Source organism: Hermetia illucens, chromosome 5 (genome assembly GCF_905115235.1).
Source record: "Hermetia illucens chromosome 5, iHerIll2.2.curated.20191125, whole genome shotgun sequence".
Lineage (NCBI taxonomy): Eukaryota > Metazoa > Arthropoda > Insecta > Diptera > Stratiomyidae > Hermetia > Hermetia illucens.
In genome coordinates, this window is record NC_051853.1 from 78,627,960 (window position 1) to 78,643,464 (window position 15,505).

The 15,505-nt window shown below is 41.0% G+C and overlaps 3 protein-coding genes across 4 annotated transcripts; 1 reads left to right on the top strand and 2 right to left on the bottom strand.

The window, feature by feature from the left end:
* Positions 1–671: 671 nt before the first annotated feature.
* Positions 672–7,138, bottom strand: LOC119656995 (uncharacterized protein C18orf19 homolog A). The gene is made up of 3 exons (XM_038063730.1): positions 6,497–7,138; positions 6,300–6,445; positions 672–1,096 (listed from the first exon to the last, which is right to left on the bottom strand). Exons 1-3 carry the CDS (start codon positions 6,973–6,975, stop codon positions 969–971), a joined length of 753 nt encoding a protein of 250 aa, XP_037919658.1. The 5' UTR covers positions 6,976–7,138; the 3' UTR covers positions 672–968.
* A 109-nt stretch (positions 7,139–7,247) lies between these two features.
* LOC119656994 (40S ribosomal protein SA) lies at positions 7,248–8,655 on the top strand. The gene is made up of 3 exons (XM_038063729.1): positions 7,248–7,317; positions 7,540–7,789; positions 7,966–8,655. Exons 2-3 carry the CDS (start codon positions 7,571–7,573, stop codon positions 8,575–8,577), a joined length of 831 nt encoding a protein of 276 aa, XP_037919657.1. The 5' UTR covers positions 7,248–7,317; positions 7,540–7,570; the 3' UTR covers positions 8,578–8,655.
* Positions 8,656–14,728: 6,073 nt separating this feature from the next.
* Positions 14,729–15,479, bottom strand: LOC119657383 (UDP-N-acetylglucosamine transferase subunit ALG14 homolog). Of its 2 annotated transcripts, none has more exons than XM_038064268.1 (2): positions 15,352–15,479; positions 14,729–15,303 (listed from the first exon to the last, which is right to left on the bottom strand). In XM_038064268.1, exon 2 carries the CDS (start codon positions 15,284–15,286, stop codon positions 14,741–14,743), a length of 546 nt encoding a protein of 181 aa, XP_037920196.1. In that variant the 5' UTR covers positions 15,287–15,303; positions 15,352–15,479; the 3' UTR covers positions 14,729–14,740. The 2 variants fall into 2 exon arrangements, with proteins under 2 accessions (XP_037920196.1, XP_037920197.1); XM_038064269.1 differs by having other exon boundaries at positions 14,729–15,297; positions 15,352–15,455.
* Between the last annotated feature and the right edge of the window lie 26 nt (positions 15,480–15,505).

Genomic DNA, 15,505 nt, shown 5'->3' on the forward strand with positions numbered 1-15,505 from the left:
GAAGATTATGCCTTTTCCTTGTTTAGCGTCTCTGATGTGTACAGATAAGCTTCTGCAAGCACATTTGCAAGTGGGGTCATTTTTGTAAGGGTACTGCCTATAGTAGATCTACTGTAACCCAGCCGACACCGCTGGAATTCCCACTCAAGTTGGAGAGGCCTCGATATCGTTGTCGAAGAACATTCACACATTTCAAAGACCAATTATAATTCGTTTTAGATAACAAAAGATCATAGCCTTGAAGTCAGTTCCTATCTGAGGCATTGTAGAATTACGCTCCAAATAATAGGTCTTTTCAATTCTAGGTAAAATTCGTTTGTATTGTCAACACAGTAACTGCTAGAGCTGGTTTTATAATTTTATCCAAGATTCAGCTAACAAAATATATGATTATTCCATTAGTTTAAATGCCACGTTCAAGCTGTACTGTTGCATGCCAGTTTCCGTTATTGTTTATGGGAAGAATCCATCATCTTCCACTCAAGCGCCTACAGATAACTGTTCATAAATTGTCCCACTCAAGTGCCTACAGATAACTGTCCATTGCAGTAAGGACTCCATCTGTAAATCCTGATCTACTGATTTCGGAGGGAACCAAGACATCATTTACTTCTCCTCATCATTTACTCATTTTACAGGTGAAAACAACTAGCACTTAAATAAGCCAAACATAGATTGTGAAATGTATATATATATATATCTCGACATATTTCACAATTTTTATAACAATCGTATTATTAATCCAGTATATTATAAACGAACACATTTCGTAATTTACATATTTCAACTCAACAAATACAACTAGATCAGATCCTTTGAGAACTTCATCATTTATGACATATATTTCTATTATGTACAGATTTGTAATACGAAATGAAAAGGTTCAGTATCAAAAAAATATTAATATGCGCTTATATGCTGATATTTTTCGGGCACTCACTATATGCACATGCACTTCCATCGTCCAGTTATCTTTGCTGACGACGCGCACGTTCCGCTTTTTTATCTTCATACATTTGAAATAGTTCATTCCTCGTCGGCATCGGCTTTATGTAACCATACTGCTCAAGATATTTAATTGATATGGTGGTTCCGCCTGAAAGAAATGTGGAGAATGAATGTTTGCGTTACTTTTTACAGAACGCTGAAAGAGTTAGCAATTTGCTGCTAGCCGAGAATCTAAAAATGTTTGTAAAATGCACATCTTTTTCAACCTATTTATACCTAGTGTTGCGATTTCGCGCTAGCACCGAATCTGGAATTCCATTTAACACTGGATAGAAATTACCACGGTATGTTTCCGCCATTGCAATCTTCCCTACCACTTTAATTTTTTCCCAAACATTGCTTCTAACTATTGTAAGAGACGTTCAAATATCTTGAATTTTCTAGAAATACGTATACAGTGCCGGTAAAAATGATTAGACAGCCTCCTTTTTTCAAGAATTCGTAAAATAATAAACTTAATTCCAGAAGTTGTTTATCTATTTGAGATGATCGCACCACGTAACAGTCTCCTGAGTAATTTCCGGAGCTTTCCCGCTATAATGTGACGAGTAATTAATTAACAAAAGTCAAATTTCAAGTAGATGAAAATAATAAGACACTATAGAAAAAATATTCTGTATTTATTATGTAAAAAAGACGAAACGTATTGATGCAATTCTTTTTCAATATTTGAAGTTAGAGGTTTTACGTTGTGAATTCATAACGGGTAGAGCAAAGCAGTTGACTACCAAGATGTATTATAGAACATTAAAAAAAAACCCATAATGGAAATTATTCTAACTGCATTGCGGAGCAGATGTGCTACGGACCGCGCTTTATTCGGGACGTTGAAAATTATGGCAAAAAAAGGCCGTCTCTCATAGAAGAAAATGGTCAGAATGACCTTTGCTGAAAGTTACTTACATTGGAAGAAAAAATTGACTAAATTGGTGCAAAAAGAGAAACAAATTAGTGAGCAGATGATGGAGCTAATGCAATTTCCTCTAGTAAAAGCAGATGAACCTTAATTCGTTCAGATTTAGGAGTATAAGCCTGAACGTGCCATTGATCGAAATTGACGAGTGCAGCGTGCACATTTTCTTATATGGACCTTTTTTGCATTTTTTACAAACAAATTACAACCAATTAACTTTATTTCTTTGCATAGGATAAGGAATATTCAGATATTTCAGACACTAAGTCCCTACTATACCCTGCAAACAGCCCAGAGCTCAACCCAGCTGAGAAGTTTTTGACAATCATAAAGCGAAATTTACACTGATATATAAAATGTTTTTTTCGCCAGAATTAAGTAAGACATTCCAAACAAATTCCTATCCTTGCGCTTACTCGTCTTCCTTGAAAGTCCACTGCCACACTGGCCCCACTAAACTCTCCCTTTAGTGTCAATAAACCCAAAACAAAGAAGGCCCGTCGAATAAGGCTTTTTATCGAAAAACACCTTAGAATACGGCTACTGAATATGTATTTAGTATGTCAGACGACTTACTTTAGTCTCCTTCTTCTTTGGCCTTTGTTTCGTTCAGAAGCGGGATCGACTCGATGTCATTTTGCTCTGTCAAAAGCCCGATTTGAATGCAGTTGCGAGCCGTCTCTAGTCGCCGTTGTTTCGGTCGAATTTTTGAGCGTTTACCATCGACTTCGATGTTCAGACCAATCTTAACGAGTTAATTGTCGTTAATGCGAATTACATGACCATACCATCGAAGACTCCTCTCTCGTAATTTTTCCATGATCGGTGCAATCTCATATCGCTCGCGAATATCCTCATTCCGGACGTGATAATACCGAGTTACGCTACTGGTTCAACGTAACATGTTCGTCTCCGTTACCGCGAGACACCGTTCATTGCCTTTTATAGTCGGTCAACACTCAGGACCATAGAGCTCGACAGGGCTTTGAGACCTTGATATGTCAATCACAAAGAACGCCAGTTGTGGAGCGCCACTGCATCCAGGTTGCGCTAATGCGTGAAGAAATTTCATTCGCCATTGGTTGATAGCATTCATCCGAGATATTTAAATCGTTCAGGCCAGATCACTACCACTACCATTGGCATTGATAGTGTCTGTTTTATTGGGATCGATCCTGAGAGTGTCTTACATGAGGCGATCATTCCCGTTTTGAACAAGTTGCCCAAAATCTGTTTTGCTAAGAGGTACTAGGAAACATAATCTGTATAGAGCAGTGTGTAGAGCCCTCGATATTGGACATCCCGTGTAACAGTGTCTATAACAAGAATAAAGAGGAGTGGGGAGAGGGAGCTTCATTGATGTTATGTCCGCCACATTTCTAACTTTACTTTTCGGATCGCAGTAGTGCAATTTAACCCAGCCCACAATGTCTCATGGTACTAGGTGTTGCGATAGAGCATACCAGATGATTTCGCACGATCAAACGCCTTTTCTAAATCCAGAAATGCAATGTCAAAAACTGGATGCAATATCAATATGGAGGGTATTTTGAAGCCTGGCCACTGTATCAGGGTAGCGTAGTTTTTTTCGGTTGGGAAATATCTGAGAATGGCTCTGTGAAAGAAATGATCACTTTCGGCTTCCGCTCCTCGCATTCACAACAATTGTCAAAATTAATACCACCTTCGGAAATTATTAATCAAAATCTTTCATATCATACCACATGGCATTCGGTGCAAAAAAATGTACACCCCCTTTTGCATGTATTCCGACTCCTTCAGCTCAACCTACAACGATGTTGCCCACTGTATACGAGGGGATTCAAAGTTCCTACCTTGCCATCAAATTTCGTATCAAATGGTAATTTTTCTGACAATAACTTCTGGACATTTCTACCTTACCGAAATAGTGCGTTTTGTCTTCAATCTATAACTCTGTTGATTTCGCAGCTATTGTTTGTTTTTTGGGTACTTCATTTTTAAAATTTCCCAATATAAAAGGCTTTAGGATCAATCCCTGCAGAAATAAAAACATTAACCAATTTTTCAGCGAGAAATGAAGCCACATTTTTTGTAAAAAAAAAATATTAACGATTTCGTTCACAAAGGCAGAACTGGTAGCCTGATCCCGAAAGACAGTATTTTTGTGAACTTTTAAGAAAAAAAAAGAAAGGCTCAGTTATGACAAAAAACACCTCTTCCGCAAAAACTGAAAAAATCTGCTTCGGTCGAATGAAACAAAGATCAATTTATTTGGATTTGATGGTAAAGAGTATTTCGGATAAACGGCTAGCAAAGCATTCGATCTAAGTCCAAAAAAACATTACGCAGCATTAAGGTGGTTCAATCAGATAGTCCGGATGCTTCTCTGGGGCAGGTGTTGATCTAGTATTTTGGCTTCAAAATGGCGGTTGACTACGTCGAAATGTTAGTAGTTATGCTGCCCCAAGACAGTCATGCATGACAATACCCCCAAATATGCATCGAAATCGATGAAAAAGCGGTTGCGCTCGCCCGAGATTATTACCCTGATTTGACTCAGATACTCATTCACAGCTGAGTCAACTGGTATCCGACGTCAAATCACGATACAAATCCCATTGCCACCAGTGAGATTTGAACGACGACTTTCCGCACGATAGCCTTGTGCTCTAACCACTCAGCTATCTGGACAATTTCAACTGCCACTCCGAATTTCATATCAAATGGTCTTGGCCGACAGAATTTGGAGATTGAGACCTTGAGTGACTAAAGAATTAATGACTACCACTTGCGTCGCGCACGCGCCTAAAAATTATTATTATTATCATCAACGGCAGAACGACGGGTATCCATTGTAGGCCTGCTTTAGACACCCCGGTTTTGCGCCGAGGTCCACCAATTCGAAATCCCCAAAAACTGTCTGGCGTCCTGACCTACCCCATTGCTCCATCTCAGGCAAAATCTGCCTCGTCTTCTTTTTCTACGATAGATATTGCTCTTATAGATTTTCCGGGTTGGGTCATCCACAGGGATTAGATGACCCGCTCACCTCAACCTGTTGAGCCGGATTTTTTCCACAACCAAACGGTCGTGGTATCGCTCATAGATTTCGTCGTTATGTAGACTACGGAAATGTCCATCCTCATGTAGGGGGTCCAAAATTCTTCGGAGGATTTTTCTCTTGAACGCGATCAAGAGTTCATACTTTTTTTACTAAGAACCCAGGTCTCTGAGGAAGAACTGGCAAGATCATAGTCTTATACAGTAAGCGCTTTGGCCCTATGGCGAGATGTTTACAGCGGAACAGTTTTTCAAGCTGAAATAGGCTTTGTTGGCAGCCAATAACCATGTGCGGATTTCATTGTCATAGCTGTTTTCGGTTGTGATTTGCGACACTAGAGAACCATGTACTTCGTCTTTCCTTCATTAATATGCAGCCCGATCTCACACCGCCAGTTCTATTTGGATGAAGGCAGTTAGTACGTCTCGGGTTGTTCTTCCCATAATGTCAATATCATCAGCGTGGGTCAGTAGTTGGGTGTTTTGGATTATGTATCTTGCATTGACATCTGCATAGCGAATCACTTTTCCAGGGACAGGTTCAAGAGGACGCATGATACGACATCTCTTAGACCGTTGTTGATATTGAATTGTTTTGAGTGATCCTGCTGCTGACCTCGCACATTCGTCAGGATCAGCCTAGTCAGTCTTATTAATTTCGTCGGGATACCGAATTCTCTCATGGCCGTATACCGTTTTACCTATGCTATGCTATCATAGGCGGCTTTAAAGTCGATGAATAGATGGTACAACTGATGTCCATATTCCAACAGTTTTTGTATCGCTTGCCGCAGATCTGATCTGTTGCTGATTTGCCTGGAGTGAAGCCGCTTTGGTTTGGGTCAATTATGTTCTGGACGGATGGGGCTATTCAGCCTAACAAGATAGCTGAGAATATTTTATAAATAATACTCAGCAATATGATACCACAATAATTGCAGAACTCGTGATATCCCCCTTTTTATGCATGAGACAGATAATGCCTCGTTGCCAGTCGTCAGGCATTGATTCGCTGTCCCCCATCTTCAGCATTAAATATTATTATATCTACAGTAAAATTCAATCTTTGAGAAAAACCCAACTATTTTTAGATAGAATTGCAGAATTTGTAGATCATCTTACTGATCTGTATGCAGTAGTTTAGGAGGTAATGAAAAAAAAGTAGGTGTGCTATCGTTTTTACGCGCACCGTATATAAACAAATTACCTAACGACCCGCGGAGAAAACCGATATGAAGCGTATTTGGGACAACTCTCTATCAATTCGAGTCTACCATGTATCGTTTCCTCAAAATAATTTGACAGCATTCTCGAGAATTCCACAAAATATACTCACCGAGTGTCACCATATACCGGACCGGCGTCGCGATTTTGTAGCAAAGATACGCGATCGCCACATGCCCCATGCTGGAGTCCTTCAATTTGTCAATGATAGTTTCGCTCACTCGCAGCGTCTCCAGCACCGCTGGGATGTCCACACCGCTGGAAATATTCTCAATTTAGAGTCGTATTGTGAAATCACACCCAAGTTACCTTTGCGACAAGTAATAAAAGCCGGCGAACCAGCCAACGGACGTGATCACATGCACGGGTATCAAGACGTACCAATATTGTTTGTACATGAGCTTGAAACGCGCAAACAAGCCCAGCTTTTTGGGAACATCGTCATCACTTTGCTCCGCCTTGTCCTTCCCATTTCCGCTAAGGGAGTGATGCTTCGGTATTGGAACTCCCGGGATGATTCCCTTCTCAATGTCGCTGTTCTTCGTACTAAAACCATATTTTAAAAATAGAAGCCGGGACGAGCACTCCGCATTCAAGAACTCATTGCGATGCACGTTCTGTGGGGAAGCGGTCTCTCCGTGCCAACGGAAATTATTCGTGCCGCAGCATGTTAAGTAACGAGAGGCAAACTTTGTTGTCGATTCGATCCTGCTGATCCTTCCGATGCCAATTCTAAAATTATTCGCGAGCCGAAAAGGCAATCCTGTCGTTATAATTGTTGTACACATTTCTCTACAAATACATCCGGTATGAGACTAAGCCGAATTTAATAAAAGACATTCACCGGCTTTGCGTGCAACCACTACACTATCAAAAGAAAATTATAACCAAAACAAAAAGCGATTCGGCCGTGCAGAATAGACTCCGGGAGAAGTGTCACAAGGTAGGGTTACGTTCAGAAAGTAGCTTTTCCTAATGCAACACGGCTGGTGTTCAATTCAATGGTCGACGTGAACAGCTGATTAGGGGTTTTCGATGTTCTTCCCATGCATTCATACCGTCGCGCCAACATGGCTGGGAATGGAACGTTTCTCTGTCATTTCGTTCACGCTCCCAGTGGCATTCACAACGTAAGTTTTGCTTCCCTTGATTTTGGCTTGTATTTGGAACTATCTTGATCAGATTTATTATAAAATGGTTGAGTTTATAAAAAGAGTGCATAATAAACAACACGGTACAGAAAATTTCAAACTATATGTTTAAAAAATTGAAAATATACACCGGCCACGTGCTAACCTTCCCTCCAGTCACTAGTCGGCCATTTGTTAATTTAATATTTTTGATGTTTGCAGGTTTCACGTTACTCCTTGAAAAAACGTTACAATGTCGGGAGGTTTAGATATTCTCGCCTTGAAAGATGACGATGTTACCAAGATGTTGGTGGCTACCACCCACTTGGGATCGGAAAATGTGAACTTCCAAATGGAACAATACGTCTACAAGCGCCGCCCCGATGGTATCAACATCATCAACATTGGGCGCACTTGGGAGAAACTGCTTTTGGCTGCTCGTGCTATTGCTGCCATTGAGCATCCTCAAGAGGTAAGAATCGATTAACTAATGGAGGTTACTTTCCCAACGAATTTCCAGATGATGATATTTATTTTCATCTTTCGGGTCTGAAATCCCATGAAGCACAAACTTAATCTGAAAATATTGAAACTAATGCTCTGGATTGCGTTTATTTGCCACTTCTTTAACAATCTTTCTGTTTGCAGGTCTACGTTATCTCATCTCGCCCCATTGGCCAACGTGCTGTCCTCAAGTTCGCCAAGTACACCGAGGCGACCCCAATTGCCGGGCGTTTCACTCCTGGTGCCTTCACCAATCAGATCCAACAGGCTTTCCGTGAACCCCGCTTGTTGGTCGTCACTGACCCACACACGGATCACCAACCCATCATTGAAGCCTCGTACGTGAACATTCCTGTAATTGCTTTCTGCAACACTGACAGCCCCTTGCGCTACATCGATATCGCTATTCCATGCAACAACAAATCACCCCATTCCATTGGTTTGATGTGGTGGCTGTTGGCACGTGAAGTATTGCGACTCCGCGGAACCATCAACCGCACCGTCGACTGGGGCGTCGTTGTCGATTTGTTCTTCTACCGCGACCCAGAGGAAACTGAGAAGGAAGAGGCTGCTGCCAAGGAATTGTTGCCGCCATCGAAATTGGAGGAGGTCATTGAACCAGTGGTCGAGGAAACAAACTGGTCTGAGGATGTTGCTCCAATTGTCCCGGCCGCCACCACCACCACCACAACGGATGACTGGACCGAAGAGGATCCCGTCAAGGCCAGCTGGAGTGCTGCCGATACTGGATTCTAAGATAAGAATATCCCGCAAATCGTATTGAAGCCACAGCTAGCAATGTCGCCAATAAAGTGGTTTTTGTAAGAAGGAAAATATGTTTTCATTTTTATTTTTTTATTGTAAAGCCATTGAACAACAAGAGCCTATATTTTGCCGCCACAGACTTATGGGCCTTTTTTAAAGTGGGTGAGTATCCACTTCCGCTTTCTAATCAGGGTGCCCAGCGCATGTGTCGACAGCTCTTCATTTGAGATTATTTTGGGCTAGAGTACACCGCTGGCCCGGCAGACAACGATGTTAGCCATCATTGGTGGCACCGTCGTAAGAAGAATCGACCGTTCCTAAATACAAAATTGATCTGCGCTTTCAATAAGGAGAGTGCTGTGACCGGCCTGACTAAGAGCCTTGGTCTTGTAAGTTTTTACATTCTGTTCGACATTGCTTTGTTCCTCCAAATCCAGAGTCATTACCAAGGTCCATGGCTCGGCGAGGGAGCAAACAGACGTCATCAACGTTAGTGAGGTGTTTGAGAGAAGATGCCACGGACCATTGAAACCCTTCACATCATCTGGATAATGTACAGTGAAGTACGTCGCCGATAACGAGAAAAAACAGCGACTGGAACTACAATTTCAAACTTTTTCTCGATACAGCGCTTGCCATTTTATGCATGTCGCTCTGATAATAGCTATTGCACCTCTGGAATGCCGTTGCTGTGTCGAGCACTCCACATACACTCCTTATTCATGGTATCGAAATTCGCCGCAGAGTCGATAAAGAGCTAGAGTTGGGTAGTGAAGCACAAACTATTAGTAGCATCACCCAGAGCGATCTAACCATTACTGCATTACAACATGATAATGTAATGGCATCACATTTTTTAACATTGCTCTTCGTAGTACAAGTGACGGCAGTTTTCCATACCATCCGAGTATCGGGCTGGCTTTTGGGTTAGCGTCAGGCTGGTTTTGAATGAACTGTGGGCTAGAAAATGATTTCCGATGCATGTGCATATTTGAGTGCAGATTCTTGGCTTTCAGTAACTGATTTGCTATGTTATGAATTGGAATGAATGTCAGCTGTTGCTTGATGTACGTATGATGTTGGTCTACATAATATTCACACGTACAAGTGCCCGAGGCGACCACCTCGAAAATCGTTCAGGAATGGAGAAACCGTTTGAACTCTATGTGTACATTCAATACGGTGGAACTACACTGGGTACCTGGTCACTGTGGCATAGAGGGAAATGAAATCTCGGACGCTTTAGCGAAAGAGCGGTCAATCTCCCCTATGCCGGGACCGGAGCCAACAATTGGAGTATCAGTAGCATTGGCTAAATCTGTTTTCAAAAACTGCGAACAAGTTTCCCACAATGACAGGTGGCAGAACCTAAATGCTGCTCGAAACACCAAACTTTTCCTGCCAGAACCGAACATACGTACCGCAAAGTTTATCCTGTCGAAAAGCAGCAGGACTTCCAGGTGTATTGTGGGCATTCTGACAGGCCATAATTCACTAGCTGGGCATATGTTCAGAATAGGAATTACCGAAGATGATACGTGTCCCTCCTGTAATGAGGAAGCGGAATCCACGGAGCATTTCCTATGTGAATGCCCCGCCTATGGTCGCATCAGGCATCAGATCTTTGGTGCCGATGTTCTCCAATTGCGACGGGTAGCATCACATCCACTAACGGAAATCCTGCGATACGTTAACGAATCGGGAATATTCCGTTAGACGGGGGAGGCGAGTACAATGGGCCAACACGGCCTGAGTGCTCAGAAGCTGTAGCTTCTCCCGCACCATATACACACACACGCCCGAGGCGACTATGGATTGCTGATGCCGACTATCGGTTGCGAATCTATTTTCTTAGCGGGCTTTGATGTGAAAAGATGACTTCGATTTTGAATCTGATAAATAAACTTTCAATCTTGCCAAGCAAAACGATTTCTAAGTAAAGTAATGATGATTCTTTGAATGTGAAAATATTGTACTATCTGAGAAATGACCGACGGCTCTGTCCACCGCAGAGGGAATCAATCAGACGCTGCCTCACCTCTGCACTGAACAAAAGCGTCAAGCAATCGTTTGAAAATTTATGTTAACTTAAAAAGGGGGGTCCGTCGACCGTAAATGTGGAGGAAAGTATCTTCCTAATTTCAGGAATCATAAATCTCACTCTTCATGGCATACTTTCAATACATTCAATGCAGTTTATTTTTATTTTATCGCTTCTATGTCTAACGAACATAAGGGCTTCTGTCAACTGTGTCTTATTTATTATCTTAGTGTAATGCCGCGGTATTTCTAGCGATTAAATTATTTAGAATAACAAAAACTTGTTTTTCCTATTCGCTAGTGTAAGACTTGATGAAGGGAACAAGTGGTTCCCGAAATATCGGTATTTGCAAAATATAAACTAACACTAGCAAATAGGAAAAACAAGTTTTTATTATTTTAAATCATTATACTTCCTCGAAAATTTAGTGTTTCTCATTTATATCCAGAGGCTTTTAGTGGGGTTAGGAAGGTGAATTGCCAGGTCCATCAAAAGCTCTTATTTCGATTTATTCTTTTTTGGCATGGAGCAGAGCCAAACACAAATATAAAGTTGTCATTTGATGACCATTCGTATACTTTGATTATCATTCTGTTTTCCAAGAACTTTATACATTGGTCCTCCCTCGTTGTCTTTTGGGCAATTTATATGTGGCCAGAATTTTTGTTGCCAATCATTGACTCGGCTATAATACTGAATTGACCCTTTTTACGATGCGATTTTCTTTACATTTTTCACGAGTTCTTCTCACAAAACCCGATTTGTCAGTCGATGAATATGCCCATAATTCATCAGAAAGGCAAACTCGAAAAAGATTGTTGAATGTGCATTTTGCAAAACAAAGTACATAGAAGCTAAATGGTAAATTATTTTTATTAAAAAAAATCTTGTCACCTTTTCAACAATCAAATTCAAATGTTATTTGCATCTACTGAATCACTTTGTCATCATCCCAGAGGTAAGCTGTGGTTTCTTTGAATTACCCCAATATGAAAAACCCAATTCTTTTACTCGACTTCGAGCTGATTTTACTGATATTGAAATTCTAGCATTCTGAATCTGTTCCATTTTGGTCAGTGAAGAAGCCTTTCTATTTTCGACACAAATATCCCTTATTTTTCGCTCATCTCTAGCCGAGGTTAATCTTTTACGACCACACTTGGTGCTTATTGTAATTTCACATCAAATTTCTGTTTGATTTTGTCTATACCAGTATTATTATCAACTTGATAAAATAAATTGAATATCCAAATCTCATAACAAATGTGAACTGTCTGATATACTAAAAGCATATATATTTGAGCTATATACGAAATATTCTTCTAAATCGTGTTAAAGATGGTGTTAGGTTTTGCCCAGGAGCTTTCTTAGTTTCTTTTTCGCAAACGATTTGCAGAGACAAAACAGATCTCAAGAACAGGATTTTTTCAGAGCCACCATCATCATCAAATCTTTGCTTACACTTTTTTAGCTGAGAGCCATCACATACCCATTTCAAAATCATTTTTAGGCTTATTATTACTTTCATTTTATTTTAAAAATGCCGCTGAAGTTGACCTTCATGAAAAATAGGACCTGGACGATGTTAATCATTTTGGTTCTTCTATTTATCTTCCTAGGCTAAGGGCCAATAACAGGGGGTAGTGAGAATTGCCCCATTGAACTATGTATTGAGGATCAAGTTTATTGTCATTTCTCTTAAATAACTTTCAAATGGTACATTTTGACCGACTAAACCTTACAAACTCACCTTTGTGCCGCGGTCTTGACATTTGATTGAAATGGTGGCTGAGGTGATTCCACAAGGGATGATGTACATTTGAGAACGGTGAATTGTTTCTTCCACATCGTAAGCGGCTCGTCGTTGTAGATATGCGGTTAACATCCCGCAAAGGACCGTCGGAAGACTTGCCACCGCCTGCAAGTTCTTTCGTAATACGGTATTCGTTAAAGGAATCATTATTATTTGCGGAAATTTCTACCTCCCTGATTAGCGTAATAATGAACTGAACCCCTTTCGTTACAGCGCACGATATATTACACTTCCCAAGTTTTGCTGCAGTAGAGAAGGTCAAGTGCATCACGTTTGCCCCCAAACTCAGAACCCTCAGCTCCCTATGCTCATTGATAAGCTTCCATGTTTCGGAAGTCAGTTTTTTAGTGCTCAGGGAAAAATGCTCATCAGTACTCTCAAGCAAGTTGTTGAAGATAGCTATCGTTCGGTCAGCAAAATAGTTTTTCCACTGCCGAACGTCATCCAGCTACCGAAAACGAGTTGTTCATATAAATCTTCCTTTTAATGTCCATCGGAAATCCTCGTTAGTGCATAACACTGCGATATTGAGATGTATCTCATTCTGGACTAGAATCTCAAAATTAATATTTTTCCTGCTCTTAGGACATGAGGACGCCTCTTGTATAAAGGGTAAGCATTAATCTGGCATCGCATTCATGCTTACTTCCGGTAGTTTAGCTAGAGAGTTTCGAGCCGACCCCGATTGTGAACGGGACAAAGGCAGAAAAAAAGGGAGAATAGGAGTTTGGCTACAGTTTTATAGCACAAGGCACAACAGGGAGAGAAGAGCTCCTCCGAGTTCTACCATCTTACCCCGTTCAACCCTAGAATGTTCAATATATATTGGTGAAGTTGAAACAAGTAAGGATTGGGCCTGGATACCGCCGTCAAGAAGCGTTTGCACATTCCAATCATAAACTGATTACCGACCGGAAAATTTGTAGTCGAAAAATAAGTCTGATTCCGGAATGTGGTAGCTGTTCCCGAAGCATAAGGCAATTCCAAAGTTACAAAATCCTAGCCTACGAATCTCTATATCTTGTAGTCGCTGATTATGATAAGTTGAGTAGCAGTAAATACAATTAGTTCGGGTGAAATTTACCCCATCTATTCCTTGAGCCGCCTAGATACTGTACGGCCATTCAGACAATAGTGACTCTTCTCTCGTCCTCTCTTAGACTAGATTGGGACCGTCTATGACCGAGTGGTGTGGAATGTCGTCCGCGAATTTCTTGAAAAAAGGTAGGCCCTCCGATTTTAATGATTTTTAAAATTTTATACAAAAGAAAAACCATACTAAAATCGGTTCCATTCCCAGGAATAATTGGAAACTGTTCAGATGCGCTTGGAATGTTTGCATGTGTTTTTATGCTATTCATCGGGCACTGGGAAGTTAGGCAGTGAAGCATCGATATGGCGCACATTGGCTGACTATCTCCGTATTCCGTCAAAGTCCAACTTCACTCATCGCAACATCCCGACGAAGAAGGATGAGAAACTCTACCCTACAAGGCGGAATTGGAAGATGAGGATTAGGAGTTCTTGATTTTGGGGAAAAAGCGTGCAACCTTAAACTTGAAAGATGAAGTCAATTGCACGCGGAGACGAGCCGGTGAAGTTGGAAAGGTTCAATACAAGGTAAATACACAGACGGTCGAAAACTGGGCCTGGCTCACGTAAAGAACCTTAAAGCCTCACCTATCTTGGACCCCGGCTGCCTTTCCTCTAACAGGTCCCGGATACCCGGCTGTTCAATGGTAAGGGGTGCATTGATTGTGATCTTCAACTGTTTTTCCTCGAACAGGTGTCAGAAACACAGCGGGTTTGCAGCATGTGCAGCATTTCGTTGGTCTTGTCCGGTGGTAAGCTGACGAGAGAATGCAGTATTTCTTCTCTTTCTCACGTTTAAGTAAACCTTAGATTCCCCAATACAATCTTTCCAACTTTGTTAATTCCTATCCCGACAAATCACATGTCATTAGAACTAATCGAGCTCAGCCATTTGATCCATCACATCCTTAAACCCAACCCAAACTGATATCGTTCGTTCCATGTAAAGAGTTTCATAGACCACACACCCTCACGAAATAAAGTAAGATAACGGCAGATGTACCTTTATTCTAAAAATGAAATGCTATTTCATTTTGGATTACAGCCAGCCACGATTTGTCGTAAGGGTGTACTTTAAACAAGAGTTAAATATCTCAAAATTTTAATGAATCTATCAGTGCTTAGCGAGTCAATTGGCAAGAAATGTTCCTACCTACAAAGGTAAGAGATTAATATCTAAAGTAAAACAAAAGGTGTGCACAAGATAGTTACGTCAACTTCCCAAGGTATTTTATTTTTCCCGACGTCCTCGCCAAACTAGGCCACTGCACAACGAACAAATCCACAAAATATTTCAGTATTTTCCCGCTCAAAGAAATTGTTTTCACTCGGCAGAAGCTTTCCACAAAAACTATTTTACATCGCGGTATAATCCTAAAGAGGCTTAGAAAATAGGCTACTAGACATATTGGCACACAGGTTCCGGGTCCGTTGCATAGTATTAGCTCGGGTTTGAGCCGGAAAACGAGGGGAATGCTAGCGATAAGAGCCAGAATCGTAGTGAACACCGAAGTGATGTAGCTTTGCTTTACCTCCCTGCTTCGGAATATTTCTAGGAATGCATGCGATGTTTCGTCCGGGGATTCTATTTGGGCGACTCGTTTGCGGCTCGTTATATCCGATTTGGCAAGCACATAATACCGCGGACTGTATTTGGTTTTGTCTAGACTTTTAACTATTTGGATCATTTCCGCCGTGTGGCCACCAGAGCCTAAAACGATGAGTGTTCGACATGCTGGGCGTTTTTGGTCCATTATTCTATTTTCTGAAACTACAAACATGTTTATATTATTTTACTAAAGTGTAACACAAGAATTACCTCCAAGTTAACAAAATTTATCCCAATATGACGAAGAAGCTGACGTCCAAAATACTATCGCCTATCGTAAACATTACAAAGCAGCTGGTGGAATGTATACGGATGTACCAAAATTCATTATTACAAGTACCAAAGATTCGTTGTCAGCCGTCGC